General features: G+C 51.3%; 1 protein-coding gene across 2 annotated transcripts in view; it reads right to left on the bottom strand.

Moving 5' to 3' along the window:
• Positions 1–21,182, bottom strand: part of MYLK (myosin light chain kinase) — a 178,218-nt gene that overhangs the window by 27,937 nt on the left and 129,099 nt on the right. For both annotated transcript variants that reach the window (XM_059687642.1, XM_059687643.1), the window contains 7 exons: positions 20,386–20,436; positions 19,516–19,643; positions 17,477–17,630; positions 11,705–12,007; positions 6,610–6,642; positions 6,420–6,513; positions 4,970–5,173 (listed from right to left, as the gene is read on the bottom strand). In XM_059687642.1, coding sequence (XP_059543625.1) covers positions 4,970–5,173; positions 6,420–6,513; positions 6,610–6,642; positions 11,705–12,007; positions 17,477–17,630; positions 19,516–19,643; positions 20,386–20,436 — 967 coding nt within the window. The remainder of the gene's footprint in view (positions 1–4,969; positions 5,174–6,419; positions 6,514–6,609; positions 6,643–11,704; positions 12,008–17,476; positions 17,631–19,515; positions 19,644–20,385; positions 20,437–21,182) is intronic.

Raw genomic sequence — 21,182 nt, 5'->3', positions numbered from 1 at the left:
AGAGTACTGGCCTTCAGTGCAAATGGATGGCCTCACTTTCGGAGTCGAGTGGTCCTCTCTCTTCCCGTCCCACCCCTCTGACCCGCCTTCCTTGCTCACTGCTCAGAAAGTTTAAAGCAGCCGTCGACAACCTTTCGGACCTCATGGACCACCAGTAGTCCGTGGACCAGCGGCTGGCGACTGCTGGTTTAAAGCATCTCCTTGGTAACTCATGTAGGCATCAGTCCTCCAGCTGAACAAGACCGGGTGGCTCCATCCTAGGTTAGTCCTCTTCCGAGGGCCTTCTCTCTTCTAAGGGGAGTCATCATGAAGGGAAAGAGCTGCGTATGAATCCTGTCTCTGCCTCACAAACTGTGTGAGTTCATCTTTCTGGGCCCCAGTTCCCTTCCTCATAGAATTGCTAGGAACGAAGGAACCCTCGTAAGCATCATGCCTGACGCACAGGAGGTGCTCCGCACATATTATTGCCAAGTGGATCACCTCTCTGACACCTGAGGGAGAGACAGACAGAGGTGTACTGTGGGGCCCAGCACAGCACAGCCTCCGTGAGGCCGGCCTCTGTCACCACATGACAACCACATTCACTTCTGGACCCTCTGAGCTGGGAAAGATCATCTGTGCGCATGGCCGCTGGGGGCGCTGCCACAGACCCTTTTAGAACAAACCAAGAAGGTCCAGGGAGACCAGCAGGTGGCGCCGCTGTCTTCAAGCTCTTTATGTCTACTGCTCTCCACCCAGGCTCTCATTCCAAGTTAAAGGAATCTGCGCTTAGGTCACAGGTGATTCTGAACATCTGTGCTTCAAAGATGCGGATAAAAACAGCCCCACCTCACAGGGTTGCTGTGAAGACCAAGATAATGCACCTAACGTACGTAGAGAGTGCCTGGCACATGCTAAGTGTTCAATAATGTTATCATTTTTTATTTTTCTTAAAGAACCAGTTGAGGCTTTTGTTGAAAATACAGATTCCCAAGCTCCACACCTGGAGATTCTGATTTTAAAAATTTGGGAGGGATCTGAGGATCCGTATTTTTAATAAGTATCCCAGCTCATTCTTATGATCCAACATGTTTGGGAAGTACTGGCTTGCTCCATTACCAGCTTTGAGAGGCAGTAGAAATTCACGTCCTCTGGATAAAGCACACTCCACTGTCCATATGAAATGAGCCTTCCCTCCCTGGGTTTCCAAAGCCTTGTCTCTGCACTTTTGTTCAAGCCTGCCTTTCCTTACAGTTGTTTGTGAGCATGTCTGGAAAAGGTCTGGCTCATATCTAGACCCTTGTTTATACCTGACAATGTCTGGCACAGACAAGATGCCCCGAAATGTTTGCTTCTAAATTTAAAGTATTGAGAAAAAGCAAGCAGCCATCATCTGCAGTGCCCTTGGGTTGTCTGAGGCAATGAGTAGTAGAAATCGGAGCCACAGAGATAATTACTACTGCATTTCTAGAGGTAACCTAGTCAATGTATATACAGATAGGTTCAAACCTATTCAAATATATTTAACATATTTTGAAAACTACTCCTTTATCCCACTTTTGTAACCTAGTCAATATATATACAGATAGGTTCAAACCTATTCAAATATATTTAACATATTTTGAAAACTACTCCTTTATCCCACTTTTTTTAAAGAATGAAAGTAGTTACAAAAATAGGATTAATGGTTCTATAGGTTTCAGCCCTGGCCGGTGTGGCTTCTTCAGTTGAGAGTCATCCTGTGCACCAAAGGGTCATCGGTTCAATTCCCGGTCAGGGCTCATACCCAGGTTGCGGGTTTGTCCCCCATTGGGGTGCATATGGGAGACAGCTAATCAATCTTCTCTTTCTCCCTCCCTCCCTCTCTCTTTAAAATCAATAAAAACATTTTTTAAAAGAAGCAGTTAAAAAAATGGTTCTATTCAAAACACTCGGGATGATCGGTGGAAAGTATTGGCTGGAAAGGGGCCACCACCACAGAGATGGGATAATGCCAAGGCCAAGACTAGGCCCGAAGAAATGTGTGCTTAATAAGTTAACAGTGAGTGAGTGAATGAATCAATGAATGCATACCTATTACCAAGGCCACCTAATCCCAAGGGATCAAATCTATCCCCCAAACTGTAGACCCCCCAGTCCTCACGGGCAGCCAGGAGGAATGGCACTCACTACCGGAGACTCAGGACCGGACCCTCTGACTCCACGTCTCATGGAGGCCAGCTGGATGGACGTTCTTTGATCAATCTTGCCAACAGTAGCGCAAAAGTGAGATGGACCCTAGATGACTCAGCCTAAACGGCACATCCTCTCCTGTGCTCCGGGTCTCACCACCACATGGAACATCCCATGTGCTCCCAAAAGGACAAGCCCAGATGCCAGGCCAGGAGTCGGGAGGAAGCCCAGTCTCAGAGATCACTGCTGTAGTGACAGGCTTGTCCCGCAACCGCAGGTCGGAAAGGCTGAAGGCATGTTCCTCCGGGTTTCTCCCTGTATCTGAGGCCGCTGAACGGAGGGCTGGGGCCCTGCAATGCATTCGTGTTTTTCTGGCACACCAGGCATTGTTCTTCTCCTAACCCCAGTTTCTCCGTCAAACAGCAAATGGCACTGCTGAGCACCAACCTTTGTGCTTGCAGAGGCTGAGCCTGTCTGAAGCGCAGACGGAGCACAGATCTGCTCCCACTCCTTGGGTTGAGTTCCTATGGGGTGAGCTCCTGACCCCCAGTGCAGGCGAATCCTCTGGCATCTGTGCCTGGAAGATTTGCTCCTGTCCTTGGGGGAGGCTGGGGTGGAGGGATGAAACCCAGACCTGCGGAAGCCTTCTTACATTTTCTCCCAACATTTTCCATCCAGCTTGCCAACTCCCAATTCCAAGCTAAGTATGGTATTCTGCCCACTGGTGCTGCTACCCGGCCTTACCCAGGCTGGGTCTCCTCCTCCCCCTCTCTGCACGCCCTCATGAACTTGCTCAAAATTTAACTTCTAAAGATAAGGCGTTTATTCACATGTCCCCACATGCCCACACTGCCTGGACCAAGAACCTGCTCTAGAACGAATGTGAAAAGCTGCAGCCACAGGGCTGTGGTGGGGGTGAGGCGACAGACATGGCTAAATCCTTCCTGGAAGTGGAGAGGCAAGTTGGAGTTTGGGGCTGAAAACAGAGTTTAAGATAGGATAGAGTTTTTTTTTAATCTTTTCCAATCCACAGAATTTTAAGAACACACGGGAGTCTAACCGAAATACCTCTCCTGCTAGGAGGATTTAATAATGACAAAATCACCGCTAAACAGTAACAGGACCTGGATAGTAGGATTTGTTCCATGGTACCCAGTTGGGTGTTAAAATGCTCACAACGTAATTTTGAGTGGGAAAAAGACCAGGATAGAGAAAAAGCCAATGCACTGAACTACCGAGAGCAACTCTCCATTGCAGAGCACCGGGCCTGCCACACGTTTGTCCCTTTGATCCCACACTATTCACGAGGCGGTTTATGGCCTCCTTTCTCAGATCATAAAACTAAGGGTTGGCAGAGTCGAGTAATTTACTCAAGGTCGCACACCAAGTAAGAGGCTGAGTTGGGACTGCGGTGAGGTTTATGGGACTCAAGTCTGTGCTGTTAACCACTTTCCTACGGAACAGAAACCGAAAGGGACTCATCATTTCACGAAGGAGGGATTCACGCCTTGAGCTCAGAGCTGCCTCGCTGGCCTCCCTGGCTCGCCTTGCCTGGGAAGCAGCAATTCCAGGATGCTGCTGACAACTGCACGGTATCTCTCAAGATTCCACATACACATCGATCCAGCACCCCACACTGCTGGGAGTTTATCCTCCAGATGCACACAGGCATGAGTGAAAGGGTGTATGGGACCAGGCTACAGAAACTGCTTGCTTGTGAAGCAAACACCTGGAAACCAAAGAGGACAATAAACCGTGGTATATGCATGTGATGACGTCGCACAGAGCAGGGGAGCAGGGGAGCTCACTGCTACTGATAGGGGACTGTCTCCAAGGTAAACTGTAGAATGAAAAGAAGCAAAGTATGGAATCGTAACTACGAGTTGCCATTGTGTCAAAAGGTGGGCAATATGGATATATGTGTTATATGTGCGTGTATTTTCATAAAGAAACTGGATACAGACAAAACCAATGAAACTGTTTCCCGGTTGGGGGTGGTAGGGTAGGAATAGGGTAGATGGGGGCAGGGGTGGGAATGGGATTTTTCGTTGCATTTGTTCTTATATTTTTTGATGAGATAGTATTATATATTAAAAATAGTCAAATCAGGAAAAGGAAAAGAAATCCTTAAAAATATAGACACTGTGGAGGATGTCTGACTTACTGACACCAGTATGTACATGTGTGTGTTTACACACACGTGTTTGTGTGCAGGTGTGTTTGCACACGTGTGTGTACTCATGTGTGTGCGCACGTGCGCACATGTCAGCAGTTCAGAGGTGGGAGAGGTGGAGAAGTGAGACTAGAAGAAAGCCTGGAAAAGGAAAGCCTTGGCTAGAGGCCACTGGATCTATCTCCCTGCTGTGTACAACCCAGCACAGAAAGCGCTATTCTTTGGTGACTGAGAAGTGAAGAAAGTACAAGTGAGCACACACAGCACAGCAAGAGGAGGGAGCAAGGTTACACTCCTACACTCTGAGCCCCCACCCTGGACCCCTCCCTTTCACAGGCTGGTCAGGAAGCTGCTCCATCCCTCCCCTCCTCCCCTGAAGCCACCTCCAGATCAAAAGACCCCTGAATGGAACCAAGGAGCCCTTTCACAGGGAGGTGAGGGGGAAAGGGGACGGGGGACCTACAAGATCTGCCCATTTGTTATGGAAATGAGCAGGGGCTCAGGGGGCTGGTGGTCAGCGGTCAGGCCCAGTGCTGTGCGCAGAGCTGTGCTGAGTGGTCAGTCCCTGGCTGGAAGGGCTGTGAATGTCTTGCATTCACACCCCTGCCTGCAGTGAAGGGGCGGGTGGGGCAGCGGGCTACTCACATCTCCAGGACCATGACGATGTTGGCCTTTTCTTCGAAGGCGTCCACACACTGGACCAGCTTGGGGTGGTGGAGGCAGTTCATGATGCTGATCTCCTCCCGGATGTTCTCTTTCTCTTTTGCCGAATATGCTTTGAAGAATTTCCCGGCCCAGATTTTTCCAGTTTTCTTTTCTACGAGTCGAAAGACCTGTCCGAACTTCCCACTGCAAGTGAAAGGAGGAGGGAAAAGGCACCTTTAGCCAAGCTTTCCACTCACTGGGGGATGGCCCACAAATCTGGCCCGCCTGTTTTCATAAAGTTTTATTGGAGCACAGTCATGCCATTTGCGTGCATATTGTCTGTGGGAGACCCCACGTGGCTCCCTCACTGTCCCACCCGCCCTTGAATGTGCAGAGAAGTAGTTGCAACACAGACTGCATGGCCCACAAAACCTGGAACATCCATTACTTGGCCCTTTACAGAAAGAGTTTGCCAGCCCTGCTCTGGGTCAGGGAAGTGCATTTCTAATACTGCAAACTACTCTCCCCATCACTTGCCTGCTGCAGCCTGTGCTGGTCCCGCATCCCACCCAACATGCCAGCCCTGCTGCTCCTTCAGCAGGTCACCGCCTTGGTGGGGCCTCCAGTGTGGCTGGTGGATTTCTCTCCCCTTCCCCCAAGAGGGACTCAGGTTGAGGAAGTCTCCCCAAACACAGAGAATGCCTGAGTGGCTACCTCCCTTCCCCCTTCCTCAGCACTGTCCCGGAGACAGCCCGGAGGCCCTGCTGCCCACTGTGGGACAGGGCGTGGTCCTCTGACACCTCCCACTAGCGGTGCCGGCTCCCTGTACCAACTGCTATGAGGCTGGGAATACAAGCAGAGACCCCCCCTTTGCTTCCACCTCCTGCGCTCAGGAATAGAGTGCTAGCGGGAGGCAGCCCGGGGCGCTGCTGCTGGAGGGGGCGCTTGGCTGTGACCAGGGCCCAGGATGGAGTCCAACCCCAGGGAGGATTCAGAGTAAAGAGTGCGGACCAAGTGCAGAGAGTGCGCCAGAGCGGGCAGCTGTGCATTGCAAGGGTGTGCGTCCTGAAGCCCTGAGCCAGCAGTGCCGCACGGGGAGCACAGGTCAGGCTGGCCTGCCTTCTGTGGGTCGGATGGGAGGGTCCCGAAGACAGTCCGACCCAGACATGGTCCCCTCAGCTCAGGGCTGTGTGGAGAATGAGGCACAGCAAAGGAAGGCTCGCCCAAGCCCTCCACAGAGGGGCCAGCGCAGAACTACACGCGGCTCCTCCGAGAGCCCTGGGTGGCCAAGCTTTCGTGGAGTGCTGACCCTCCCTCCTGATGCTGCAGGCATGTCAGTCTGGGGAGCTGGCAAACCCAGGGAAGAACGGGAAGACAAGGCATGGAATTCACTGGGGGGTCTGTGCCACCCTCACGCTGGGGCCCAAAGGGTGCTTCCCACTCCACTTACGATCCTAATCTCTCTTCGATGTCGTAGAAGTCAGACACTTTTTGTTCGGTATTGACCGTCACCGTCCGGTAATCGACTTCAGCCTCCTTCTCATCTGCAGGGTGGGGGTTGGGGTGGGTGTGAGCCATCAGATCCCTGCTCACCCCTTTCCACCCCTAGAGCCCACCCAAGGCGGGTGGCCAGCACTCACCATCATCGGACACCTCCACTTCATCCTTCGGCTCTGGGGGAGACAAGAGGGGACACAGGAATTAGTACTAAAGGCCCATTGAGGGCAAAATCTGCTGGGGGCTGTCAGGCACAACACCACCATGACCAGAGCCTGGGCATCGCCGTGTGGTCAGTCAGCTCACGCTGCAACAGGGCCATGTGCATGCAGGCATACACTAGCCTCCTCACCCTACCAGTCCCATCCAAGCTCCTGCCTTCATCCTGTCCTCTCTACCCTCGTGGTCCTCTAGGCACACCCTCTTCACATCTCTTCCAATCCCTCTGACTTTCAGAACCTACACACATTGTCAGCATGTCCAATCCATTTATCCATTTACTGAACGTTTTTCATGGAATTCCAGCCATGTTCCAATATTTGGCCATGTATTGTGGGTATACAAAACAAAGTACACAGAGGCATAATACCTTCTTCTCCTTGTAGCTTATATCTTAGTTGGGGAGGCAAAAACACATTTCCTTAAAATACCCATGACACATCCTATCTAATAAAAGAGAAACATGGTAATTAGCGTGCAACCGCTACCCTTCCCATTGGCTAATCAGGTCAATATGCAAATTAACTGCCAGCCAAGATGGCGGCCGGCAGCCAGGCAGCTTGAAACTAACATGAGGCTTGCTTGCTTCAGTGACGGAGGACTCCAATGTTCCCCGCCTGCCTTACCAGCCTCTGAGCTTGCAGTTTGAAACATTGTAACAAATATAGAAGCTAAACAAAACCCCAGAAACCAGCTTTCAGCCAGCCGGGATCTCAGAGATGGAGTTATACATTGTTTCGATTATAGAACCCAAACAAACCAGATACCTGCTTTCAGCAGCAGAGGCCTCAGCGCTGGAGCCAGAGCTAAAGCTGGCCCAGAATAAAAAAGAAAAAAAAAGAAAAAAGGAGCGGTTGGGAGCTTCAGTCACCCGCCAGCCTGAAAATAGCCCTCAGCCCCTCACCCAGACTGGCCAGGCACCCCAGTGGGGACCCCCACCCTGAAGGGTGTGTGACCAGCTGCAAACAGCCATCATCCCCTCATCCAGGCTGGCCAGGCACCCCAGTGGGGACCCCCACCCTGAAGGGTGTGTGACCAGCTGCAAACAGCCATCATCCCCTCACCCAAGCTGGCCAGGCACCCCAGTGGGGACCCCCACTCTGATCCAGGACACCCTTCAGGGCAAACCAGCCAGCCCCACCCATGCACCAGGCCTCTATCCTATATAGTAAAAAGGTAATATGCCTCCCAGCACCGGGATCAGCGGAGCCGAGAGGCCTCCCGGCACCGGGATCAGCGTGACAGGGGGCAGTGCCCAAACCCCCTGATCGCCCTGCGGCTCTGTGTGTGACAGGGGGCGGGGCCACAACCTCCCTATCCGCCCTGCTCTGTTCATGACAGGGGAAGGCGTCCCAACCCCCTGATCAGCCGTGCTCTGTGCCTGATAGGGGGGAGCTCCCCAACCCCCTGATTGCCCTGCGGCTCTGTGTGTGACAGGGTGTGGTGCCCCAACCCCCTGATCGGCCCTACCCTGAGCGTGACTGAGGGTGGCATCGCAACCTCCCAATCCGCCCTGCTCTGTGCATGACAGGGAGCGGGGCCCCAACTCCCCAATCATCCCTGCTCTGAGCCCGACCAGGGGCTGCACCTAGGGATTGGGCCTGCCCTCTGCCACCCGGGAGCAGGCCTAAGCCAGCAGGTCGTTATCTCTTGAGGGGTCCCAGACTGCGAGAGGGCACAGGCCAGGCTGAGGGACCCCCCCCTCCCCTCCGAGTGCACAAATTTTTGTGCACCGGGCCTCTAATCTATATATGTGTGTGTGTGTGTGTGTGTGTGTGTGTGTGTGTGTGTGTATGCCTAGCTATGACATGCACTGACCACCAGGGGGCAGATGCTCAATGCATAGGCATTGAAACATGGAACAGACTGAGGAATCTCAGAGGAAAGGGGGGTGGGGGAGGGCAGGAAGAGATTAACCAAATATCTTATATGCATAGTAGAGGCCTGGTGTACAGATCGTGCATCAGTGGGGTCCCTTGGCCTGGCCTGCACGGATTGGACCGAAACCGGCAGTCTGACATCCCCCGAGGGGTCCTGGATTGTGAGAGGACACAGGCCAGGTCGAGGGACCCCACCAGTGCACGAATCTGTGTACCAGGCCTCTAGTGTTATATAATCAAGCACACACTATCACAGTGCACATGGAAGAAGGCAACACAAAACGAGGCAATTATAAAGTCCAGCAATTATTCTAAGAGAAGTTGCCCTTGAGTTATGACCTAAAGCAGCGATCGCCAACCTTTCGGACCTCATGGACCACCAGTGGTCCACAGACCACCGGTTGGCAACTACTGACCTAAAGGAAATGATGGAACACAATGAGGAGGGGTGACGTCACACAATGGAACCCACAGGTGCCTGTGAGGTGTGGCGAGGGGGACATAAGCAGCTCCTGCTGCCACAGCATGAACGTGCAGGAGTGAATGGGGACGTGAGGAGACATCAGGGGTGCAATAGATCATGTCCCCTTCAAAGCTCCAGGCTTTCCCTGGCCTTGGCCTGGGCGGGTGCTACTGCAATGTTATCCTTTTTCCCTCCTCTTTCCCAAGAGGTAAAGGATCCTCTTCTTAAAGAAATATGCTAAACACATGCAGACTGCAATTTGGTTGCCTGTCCTGGCACCCCGACTCTAACTTGCCTGCTCCCCACCCTCCTGGACTCCCTGTTATCCAACCTCCAAGTCACTGGGAGGCAGCCAAAGAAGCCCAGGCTCTGGGTCAGTCAGCTTTGAGTTCCAGCTTCAACTCGCTAATACAAGCTCCATAGCCCTGGGCAACTAGCTTCTCCCCTGTAAACCTCATTTCCCATCTGTAAATAGGGGAGACGACAGATCTACTTCAATGAGTTAGATGCATGAAACGATTCATGGAAAATGCTGAACATATTGTTAGCATATAGCAGTGCCTAATACATGTCAGCCACAATGAATCATAACAATAAACTAAATGACTCTTGAATTCAGATACCCAAGCCAGGAACTGGGAGTCATTTAAACTCTTCTAATTTTTCCCCTCAACTCCCTACCCAAAAAGTCATCAAGATTGGCCAATTCCATCGCGTGAGGGTGTAGTTCATACCCTTACCACCCCTCTCCTGGGCTACACCACAGAGAACCAACTAGTGTCTCACTGACTCCACTCTCGTCCCCTCCTCCACTCCAGTGCTTCTCATGATACAGATTCATGGGGGTGGCGGAGCGGGTGGATGGTGAAGTTCAGAAGAGACTAGGGGAGGGGTGTGTGTGAGTGTGGACGCATGCAGTTCCAACAAACTCCCAGGATCTCAAGATTGCTAGTCCAGACCACATTTGAGTAGCAAAGCTCTACTCTTCCTCTAATTCTCTTCTTAAAAAAAACAGACTTGTGATGGTGATCACTTTGCAGCCTACACAGAGGTCAAACTATAACGCTGTACACAGTAAAAGAATCTCCCCCAAAAGACAACATTCCAAAAGTCTTAGGAACACATGGGTCTGTGTAGCTGGAGTCTGTGTGCTACTTGAAATAAACAGGTTGCATTAAAAAAACAACAAGCAGATCTACCCTATCAAACCCCTGCCCGAAGATCTTTGATAGACCGCACAATTCGGCCTGAACTGCCCTTTCAGTGTTGCTTCCTTCCGTTCTGACTCACACAGCACATGCCCTGGCCACTCACAAGCTCCCCAAATGCCGCGCATTTCCATCACTTGGGACCTCCGCTCAGGCTGCTTCCGCTGCGAGAGAGGCCCTCCGTGGCTCCCCGTCGCTTGAAGCGCCCCCTCCTCTAGGAAGCCTTCCTCAAGGCCATGGCAAGTCACTCGTGCCTTCTGCTGTGTCTGCTTTGCAATTTGTTCATCCTGCCAGCGGTTCTCAACCTGGGGGTCGCGGCCCTTTCACAGGGGTCGCCTAAGACCTTCGGAAAACACATATATAATGACAGATTGTTTTTGTGATTAATCACTATGCTTTAATGATGTTCAATTTGTCACAATGACATTGGGGGTCACCACAACACGAGGAACTGTATTAAAGGGTCGCGGCGTTAGGAAGGTTGAGAACCACTAAGACAGATGTAGACCATCTCGCTATCATTAGCTGTGTACACAGTTGTCCCCTTAAATTTTTAAAAAATGTATTTTTATTGATTTCAGAGAGGAAGGGAGAAGAAGACAGAGAAACAGCAATGATGAGAGAGAAACATCGCCTGGTTGCCTCCTGCACATCCCCTACCAGGGATCAAGCCTGCAACCCGAGAATCGAACTGTGACCTCCTGGTTCATAGGTCCACTCTCAACCACTGAGCCACACCGGCTGGGCTCCCCTTAGAGCAGTGGTTCTCAACCTGTGGGTCGCGACCCCTATGGGGGTCGAATGACCCTTTCACAGGGGTCGCCTAAGACCATCGGAAAACACATATATAATTACATATTGTTTTTGTGATTAATCACTATGCTTTAATGATGTTCAATTTGTAACAATGACAATACATCCTGCATATCAGATATTTACATGACGATTCATAACAGTAGCAAAATTACAGTTATGAAGTAGCAACGAAAATAATTTTATGGTTGGGGGTCACCCACAACATGAGGAACTGCATTAAAGGGTCGCGGCATTAGGAAGGTTGAGAACCACTGCCTTAGAGTTTAAGCAACTTGTCTTATCTGTCTTGGTGTTCCGAGGACCTGACACTGAGCAGACACTCAAATCTGAGTGCAACAGGAGGAGGAGGAGGGGGAAGGGAGATACTGAAACTTTAGGTCTACCTGAGCTCCTGCCTCCGAGGACTGTGCTCCTGATTGACACACCATCGCCCCCTGATGGCAGTGTGCCAATGGTGCTTAAAAGTGATATGTACTTCTTTTAAAGCATGGATCAGCATCACAGCCTTGGAAATCAAGATCCCCAAAAATGCTGCCTGTCACCATGGATGTCTTCCCCACTCCTCTGCACCCCTCGCAGCCCAGGTTTCTACCTGCACAAGGTAGTTCACGCACATTTATTTCAGGCCAGAGACGAAGTGAAGGCAGCTTACCCTCAGGTTTCTCTCCCACGGCTGTGAGTTCAGACTCCTGGCTCGGCTCGCTGGTTCCGTACACATTGATGGCGCGCACGCGGAACTTATAGTCTCGGTCAGGCAGCAGGTCCTGGACGTTAAACGAGGTGCTGCGGCACGTGGCTAGTTCCTTCCACGTCTTGTCCACCGAGTCCCAGATCTCGACACTGTAGGACTGCACAGCACTGCCCCCATCGTACGAGGAGCCGTACCAGGACAGGGTCAGCGAGGAGCTCCGGATATCAGAGGCGCAAGGCGTGCCGGCTGGGGGGTCTGGCTTGTCTGGGGATGGAGAAGCACAATATCACCCAACTCTTCAGAATTTCAGGGAAAGAAAGATTTTGAATCAGGTTTTTTGGGGAGGAGCCTACAGAACTCAAGCCGACATCCCCGGTCCGGGCTCTGGTTCCCTCATCCACAGTCACACCTATGCACAAACCACCTATGAGAAAGCCCTACAGATACCTATGTGCTCGAGAAAAGTCTTTTCTTTTGGCTAGCTGTCCAGTCTGCAAGCCCTGATTTCCTGTACTTTGTCCCGGTCATAAGTGTATTTCTCAGCGTAAACAGATCTAGGAAGCTGCCCAGAGGCGTGGACTGCTTCCCATAAAAAATGTTTTGAGAGAGGGTTCTGTGTGTGTGTGTGTGGGGGGGAGTGTATCCTTCAGGCCCTAGGCCAGTGACCTGTGACCTATGACATACCTAGGGGTCAGGCTACATTCTCCTTGAGACTTGAGAAATGCCTGCCGCGCTGAGAAGCAGACAGATCCGGGCTTGAACACAGCTTGACCCCACGCACTCTTTATTTCCGTGCCTCAGTTTCCTCGTTTGCACAGTGCAAAATGTGGATAAGAATAGCACTTGGATCACAAGGTGGTTATGAAAAGTTCTTAGGAAAGTGGCCGAGTTGAGTAGCCATTACTGCCGTCATTATTGTAGTAGTTTATTGCTGACTTTGTGACACATTTAAAGTTATCCCTGCCCTATCTCTTCTATCCATATAGAACTGGTATAAAACGAGTGAAGAATTCCAAAAGCAAACCACAGTAGCACATCACAACCATCCCTGACTAAGGGCCGGAAAAAGAGCTGAGGACACAAGAAGTGGTCGCCTTGGCGGGCTGCCTTCCCACTCAGACCAGCAATGCTAAGAACCAGAAACGCTGCCAACTGCCAGGCGAGTCACGCAGCCGATACTACATGAGGCTCTTGAGCTTTTCTGACTTGGTCAGTTGCTCATCTGAACAAAATTTTCCTATTTTTTCAGATTCAGTTTCCGCAGATCGTTGGGTTAGTCACAGTATTTAGCAACCCTTCATCCCTCCAAAGCAGGGAGAGGTGCAGAGTCCCCCAGCTAATAATTAAAACCATGCCTTTGTGCTATGGGAATGTATATGCTATTTATTCACATAGCATGAACCCTGGTGAATTCCTCAACTCCCAAGACTAGTTTGTCTTTTTCATTTGGAAACATGGTACTACTATGCATGTTCCCTTTAGAGGTTTTGCAAGTATCAAGCGAGCAAATCTAGGGACAGTTCTTGACATCTACTCTCCCACCCCTGAGCAAGGCATGAAACCCAAAGAGGGTTCTTTCAAATGACCCTGTGCAAATAGGGGAAAAATACAATCTGCCTCTGTGTGTGTGTGTGTGTGTGTGTGTGTGTGTGTGTAAACATATACTAGTACATAATACATACACATATTCATTCTCTCCCCTCCCCCAAGCCCTGCGGCTTCTCCATTCCAGCCAAGGACGCCCTGCCTGGAAACCGGCCACCCTGACACCCAGGCCTGGCCCGCGGGTGGTGATGCTGGGACTGTGACGAAGCCTCCTTTCTGCAGCCACTCTGGAGGCCTCCTGTGATGGATCCACTTTCACTGGGTGTTATGTTCTCTTAGGAAAACTGTTTGTTCTGAAAGACATGTTGGACTTTTTAGAAATACCTCTGGTGTTGGCTAAGATGTTTATTGCTCTACACTCTCTTAGAGGCAAGTGGACCCAGCCCTCTAGGACCCAACTAAAACAGTAAGAATGCCCAAAGGACGAAAGACAGACCTACTGCCCCCGCACCCCTCACTCCCCCACCCCACGGCCTGGAACACATCTGATTGGCCACATTTAGAGTCACCTGGGTTTATGTAATGAATGCAGTACACCCACTGACTGATTCTCTCCCCTTGTGCTGTGGTCAAGAAGAGAAAACTTTGAGAAGTATGTCCTGTGGAAGAGGTACTACTTGTGCTCAACCCTGTCCAGTCTCTTGGTGAAAGCAAGAAAACGGGCAGATGATGGATATTACCCCCTGCCGTGCAAGTGAAGATGGAAAATGTGGAGAGCGGGGCTTTAATTCCAAGTGAAGCATCAATGCTTTCAAGGAATTTGAATGAAGGGGTTTAGAAAGGACCCAAGTCTGAGGTGGTCTGAGATCGGAAGCCCCGCCGCCTCAGGGCCCGGGGCTGGGTCCGATGCTCCCTGGTTTTCACAACCTGCAGATCCCCTGCAGAGGCAGACTCGCCAGGGGTGAACCCCTCAGAGCAGAGCGCCTGCGGCCTGCCCTCCACGCTACAGGCACAGCGTGGTCTGAGAGGGCAGCAGCCTCAGAGTCTAGGGCCTGGAGCTCCAGGGCTCCTGGGGATGACTCCCTGGCTCCCCAGAAACCTGACTAACAGAGTGGGGTTTCTGCTCAGCAAATGCTCCCACTCCTGAGAAAATGGAGGCTCTCGAGGCTAACGCTTCTCACACGAGGAACCATCCTGGCGGGCTCTGCCTGCCTGTGTGTCTGACGGCGATCTGCGGCTGCGCCTCACCTGCCTGGCTTGCCTTCACTGGCACGTCGCAGTCACTCGCATCTTTCTTGGAATTCCAGGGCCTTGCAAAGGCCCCAGGGTCGTCTGCCTGGATAGCCGGCCCTTGGCCCCGGGCAGGCTAAGGCACTCTGCTTACCAAGAATGCCCTCTGGCCCTGGCAGAGCCAAAAGAGATGCCGAGAAATCCTCAGAGCCCCGCTCCTGGCTATCAGGCAGAATAAGATCAAGATCACATCTTGCTGAAGTCTAAGCCAGGCATTACGAAGGGAAGTCTCCTGCCCTTAAAAACCATGCAAGTTCCAGGCTCAGATAGTATATGGGGATTAGTGGGTATTTGGGGCTCCCTCCACTTTATTTTTCTCCTTTAAAAATATGCAAAGTGACCTGCTTATCTCTTGCTGGACAAGCTACAGGAAGGAAATCATCTGGGCTGGGCTGTTCTCTCTTGCCCAAGTGGCACCCCCACCCTCTGAGGTTGTGGCTAGAGGTGCCGGCCGAGGCAGAGGCCCTTGGAGCTTCGCAAATCCCTGCACTGCCTTTCAACACGTAAGTCTTTAAAAAAGCTAAGTATCACTCATTTAAACGGAGGGGAAGGCTAATGTTTATTGTCATGTATAAGATGGGCGTCATAGACTATCTGAAAAGAAAGCGGTGCTTTAAAGAATGTACAAGAAGAGAGGTTTACTGCTGACAAGCAGAAGTTGTGCTAAAGCAGCCTTATTTAGCTGGCCTGTAAACGATGCTTCCAACGTGCTTGAACACCATCCAGAGTAAGCCAAACTGCCCTTGTTTCATCTCCTTTACATTTTACATCTAGTTATTCAGCCCTGATCAGATAATACACAGATGTCCTTAGAGACGTGCAGGTAAATCTGGGCTTAATCCAGGTTTACTTTGGACTAATTCTAAATCCATGGGCTCTGAATGAATGTGGCCTTGATGTTTGCATCAATGCAAGTCCCGTTTTATTGAGCAATTCTATTCTTAGCCCTATGAGGGGGAGGCAGACAGAAAGCCCATCCCCTCCATTCCATTTCCCTCCCAGGACGGTATTTAACATGCTGCTCCTGCCAGCTGGCGGGCAGCCACGCCAATGGCCCTGTCAGTACTGGCCGAGGAGAATGAGAAACTAAACCATAAAAGGCCAGGACTGCAGCTCGTGCAGTGGGGATGGGGGAGGGGAGTGTGGCACAGAGTGGAGCTGGCCCAGTGTAGGGGGCAGTGGTCACAGAAGGGCAGTTCAAAGGAGTGGATCCCAAAGTTGCCCACCCAGAAAAACTGGAAACCAATGCTTGCTAACAGGTGAGGGCGTGGGGCCAAATCAGCACTGCAGGTACAGGTCTTAATGTAAACACAGACTGGATCACTAGCACCAACCCCCCCCCCTCCCCCCGCCCCCCGCAAAGTTCCTGACTCCACGGGGGACACTACTGAAGTAAGCATCCAGAGTCACCGAAGAGAAGAAGAGTGAGAAAGGGTCTCTCCTATCTTTTGTAGATGAGAACTATTCCCTGACTCCCGGTACAATGATTCCCAGATTTAAAACTCCCAACTTGAGGAAACAAAAGAAAGATGAGACCAATGAACCCCAGGCCAAAGGCTTTCATGAGCATAATGTGCGGAGCCCCCCAATGTGCAGGGACACCGCCTGCTGTCCATCAGTCTGCTGTGTCATCCGTCCCTGTCTGTCCTGAGCACCTGCCAAACGGACGGGGGTGGAGGGCAAGGAACTGAGCTTGGCCGACAGTAGGGGACCAATTAGGAAGCTAGTGGCTGTTTCAGGAGAGAGTGGACAATGGCATGATCAACACAGCAACTGGGATAAAGAGGAAAAAGTGAACTTCACGAACAGCCTGGAGACAGACTCCGCCCAATATTGGGATGTGGGAGATAAGAAAAAGGGAGTGGGTTTAGGATTAGGAGGTCACGGTGACCTTAGCGGGGTGATCTCAGTAGACTCCTGGGGTGCGGAGGGAGGCTGCAGGGAGCTGACGAGTGCCTGGGGGTGAGGAAGCAGAAGCAGAGTAGAGAGCACCCCCTCTCAGAGGGTTTGGCCATGAAGAGAGCGGGATGAGATGTGGGGTGGCTGAAGCGAGACGAGGTGTTGCAGGAGTCATGCAGGCCTGTGTGTCTGGCTAAGATGAGAGAAGGAGAGGTGGAGTTGAAGAGAAGAGAGGAGGGGGTGGGACCCCAAGAGCCTGGGGATTCAGAGTGCAGGAGAAGGAAGCGGCCTCAGGGAGAGAGGGGTGGGCCAGGCCCAGAGCCTGGAGGGTGCGGTCAGCCTGGGGGTGGACAGAGAGATGCCTGAAGGTGCGGGGTCATGAAGCTGAGCAAGGTCAGGCCTGATGCCTCCTAGTTTCCTGAGAAGCTGGAGGCCTCAGTCTTCAGGGTGACAAGCTACCTCAGAGTGGGAGAGGGCACTGAGCAGCCCTGAGCAGCATCGAGGCCTCGGCCAACCCTGGATCTTGTCACAGTCCAGACTGTGGGCTGATGGGACCTTCCTGCAATGCCCTAACATCAGGCGGAGGAGCAGTGACTTCGGAAGGTGGCACTGATCCAAGGTGAAGACTTCAAGGGGACAGAGCTGGGGGCGGGGGAGGCGGAGAGGGAGAGGGAGCTGCCATGCCAGTAGGAGAGGCCTGGAGCAGCGGAGCTCAGGTCTCCGAAGAGCAGAAAGAGAGAAGCCAGGAGGGACTCACAGGGAGAGGAAGACACTGCGAGAGTGTGCGCCCGGGATCTGGAGTTCTCATGAGCATGAAGCACAGCAACCGTGTGAGCTTGGAGACAGAGAAGTAAAGTGGGAGTCCGAGGGGCTGTGGGCAGAGAGGATGGGTGCAGAAGGAGTAGGTCCCTGGGAGGTGAGACCCTGAGGTCCCTCATCCTGCCTGGGGGCTCTCTACCCTTCCCATCCCCCACTGCCAGGCCACCCACCCAGACTCACCGACCACGGTTAGGTTGACCTGGGCCTGCCTGCTGCCCAGCTTGTTCTCCACCAGCAGCGTGTAGCAGCCGCAGTGCTCCTGGCGGGCGGCCAGGATGGTGAGCTTGCTGCCGCTCTCGCTGTTCTCCACCTTGATGTGCTCACTCTCCTGGATCTGCGGGCAGACAGTGGGCAAGCGCTGGAGATGAGGGCCAGGGAAGGAGGGGGGAGCCAACCAACCCCCAATCCCCACTGCACAGCTGTGGCTGTGTGGGGTGGGTCTGGACTCTGGGCTCCCCCCCAAGACCCCTCCTCTGCTGCCTCCAGAGCCAAGCCTCCCTGTGGGGTCCAGATCCGGGGCAGGCAGGGCGTGCTGAGCAGGGTCGGGGAAGGGACTCTGCAGTTGCTGCTCTAGATCAGAGTTCAGAAGTGTCCTCGTCTCCCTCCTCCACCCTGGGATGGGAGGGTGGGAGAGCACATCTGAGCAAAGTCACTTATGAAGCCCAGCCTATGGGTTCTGACCTCTTCTGTGCTGCTGAAACCATAGCCACTAGCCACATGTGGCGATTTACCTTTTAATTAAGTGGAAACAACCCAAACACCCATCAACTAGTGAATGGATAAACAAATGTACATCCAGAATGGAAAATTATTTAAAATGGCCATAAAAAAGAATGAAGTTCTAATTTGTGCTACAACATGAATGAGCCCTGAAAACATGCTAAGTGGGGGAAAAAGTCAGACACAAAAGGAAACACATTATAGGATTCCACTGATATGAAATGCCCAGAATAGGCAAATCCATAGAGACAGAAAGTAGGCGAATGGTTGCCGGGGGTGTGGGAGGGAGGAAATGATGGCTAATGGGTCTGGGGCTTCTGTGTGGGTTGATAATATTCTGGAATTAGATAACTGTTATGGTCGCACAACCTTGTGAGTATACTAAAAACCACTTTAAAAGGGTGAGTTTAGCAGAGTGAATTTTGTGGTGTGTTAATTATAACTCGACAGAGCTATTATAATAACTTTTAATCACTTAACATTTAAAATTCAGTTCCTCAGTTACACCAGTCACCGTTCAAGTGCTCAACAGCCACATGTGATTAGTGGCTACATATTGGAGAACAGATACAGAATATTCCCATCACTACAGAAAGAGACAGAGCTGAGCCGGGGCTAAATGTCTCTGAGAAGGGATGAGACTCTACCCTACTCCAGGCGACCTGGCCCAGACATCGTCCAGAGCTACATGCTTTGGGATGCTAAAGGCCAGCTTCTCTTTTTTGTCTTTTGAGACCAACCCTCCTTTCCTTCCTGGTACTAGCCTCCCATTTGGGGGCCTTAAGACAACTTGATGGTTTGGAAATTGAGCAACAGAGGGCTCAGAAGAAATCTTCACTCCTTCTGCAGAGTTTCGCATCCGTGCCAGCCACGGTCCCAGGGCCTCTGTTGAGCATGCATCTGGGCACACACTGCCAGTGTGGGATCTCCAAGTTCCTTTAAGAGCTGGTTGTTTGGAATTTCAAACATTTTCCCATAGGGCCATGATTATAAATGGTAGCTTGATTTCTGGGCCAGCAAGCCAAAATTCTATTTTACGTACAATTTATCTATCCAAATACTCAGATTCACTTTTATCCCTTCGGCATGTGGTAAGTTTAAACTGTTCCCACAGATTCGGTTCATCAGGCTGGCACAGAATCACAGAAGAAACCGTACAGGGGCTGAGAGGTCATTTGGGTTCATGGTTCCATTTTCCTGACTCTGAGGAGAATTCTAGGCTGAGATATCGAAGTCAGGTGGGAACCAAGGGTGGTTTCTATTGCTCCCTTCATACTTGTCTCTATTATACAGCGAGTCTATAGCGCAGGTATTATTTGTAGATTTGGAAGGAAGGTTGTTTTAAGAACTCAGCTGTGATGACCGGGTGGTGAGTGGTGAGGGCTCCCCATTTCTAAGACCCTGCGATGAGGGTGATGCTGTCTCCATGAGAGCATTTCCCACCCCCTTCAGCCTAGAGGCTGCGTGGTTGTTCCCAGGCCACCCCCCTCTTCACTGACCTGCTTTCGGAACTTCATCCAGGTGCAGGTGATGGGCTGGGTGCCTGTCACTTTACAGAACAGCTCCACAGACTCTCCTGCACGCACCTTTTGGTCCTCCGGAAACTGGATGATCTGGGGGGGCATGGCTGGAGGGGACAGGCGAGAAGGTGAGTGAGGAGGAGGGAGCCTCAGACTTGCCCATCTCATGCGACACTGCTGTCCACATCGGTCTGCTGCTCCTCTCTGGAGCCTCCAGGGCCGTGGTCACTGCTTCAGAACATCTGAGCTGGTGGACTTGCTAGGTTTGTTCACCTCTTTATTCTGATTCCCTCGATGTGGCCCACACAGTGACATGGCATTATTCTCCATTTGTTGGTAGCTCAGGAATTTGTATCTTGCCCTAATTTTTTGAATTTACATTCTAACTCCTTTATTAATTAGACAGCACCTTGCTCTTTAACCTCCAGGTCACCTTGGCTGAGAGGCTCAATATGGTTCATGCCCCCAAATGCCTTCCAGTGAAACAGACAAGATTCCATGTGACAAGGACAGACCGAGCAGAGCATTAAACGGCACAGAGCAGATCGCCTCCGTAGAGACAGAGTGAAGGGCAGAGGGTTAAGCAGAATTTTGCGGAAGGGATGGGAGAGTCGCTACTACTGTGTGATGCTGTCCTTCCCGGGGAAGCAGGAGAAAAGACAAGTAAGTGAGAGGCTGGGGACCAAGCTATGCAGAGGCTCTGGGGGAAGGTTCAGCCTGAATAACGCTGAGCTTGAACGAGGGGTGCCCTCCTGGGACCACATGCCCAGCGGTCAGGCTAGCAGGACAACGGAAAACCCCTCCTGGCAGATGACTCCCTTGCCCCCACACATTGCTACGACCAATTACCTGCTTTTAGAGGTGTCTTGGGAGCAGGTTTCTTTTTCACAGTTGCATCACCTAAAACGAAGAAGTTCAGGGGTTACTTTCTGTCAGTTCTGTGTTTCCCAAAGCTCCTGAATCCTAGGAGGGTGCTGTCTTGCCCGCTGGCCCTTCATCCAGGCAAAGCCCTCAGTCCTGTGTGTCTTTCTGGGGATCTTGCCGTCTCACACAGACAACCTCACAATCAAATGAATATCAGGACTTGGGGGCCTCTGAAGGGGGTCCCTGAGGCCTCCACTGAGAGAAAAACTAAACAATGCTTTAGCCTTCATTAACCATTTCAATGACCATACCCAAACTCACTCACTATTCTCTCACCCCAACTTTCAGGAAACTCAGAAAGGAAATTATGTCAGATAAACCAACTAAAATTAGCCTTTGGTGTGGATCCAAGGGTCTCAGGCTTCCTTTGGGTCACAGACTGTGGACTAGTGGCTTTCATTTTTTACATCTTTGTTGAATGGATCAATGAATGAACGAACAAATGAATGAACTAACCAATGGTCTCCTCCATTCCCACTGCCAAACAACTCACATTTTAAAAATGACCCAAACAGACCAGTTTTGCAGCACAAACCTATTCATTTGGCTAAATAACAATGTGGTAAATAGGCAAAAATATCTTCAGCTATCTTCATGACTTGTTTTCTCATTTCTTTCAGGTCTCCGCTCAAAAGCCATCTAACCGATTTATCCAAGCAAAATGAATATCTAACAGGCAAACAAATACCTGAATGTGAATGTTTATAGTGGCTTTATTTATA

This window comes from Myotis daubentonii, chromosome 3 (assembly GCF_963259705.1).
Source record: "Myotis daubentonii chromosome 3, mMyoDau2.1, whole genome shotgun sequence".
In the NCBI taxonomy this organism is placed as follows: domain Eukaryota; kingdom Metazoa; phylum Chordata; class Mammalia; order Chiroptera; family Vespertilionidae; genus Myotis; species Myotis daubentonii.
This window is presented reverse-complemented; position numbering and strand designations above follow the sequence as displayed.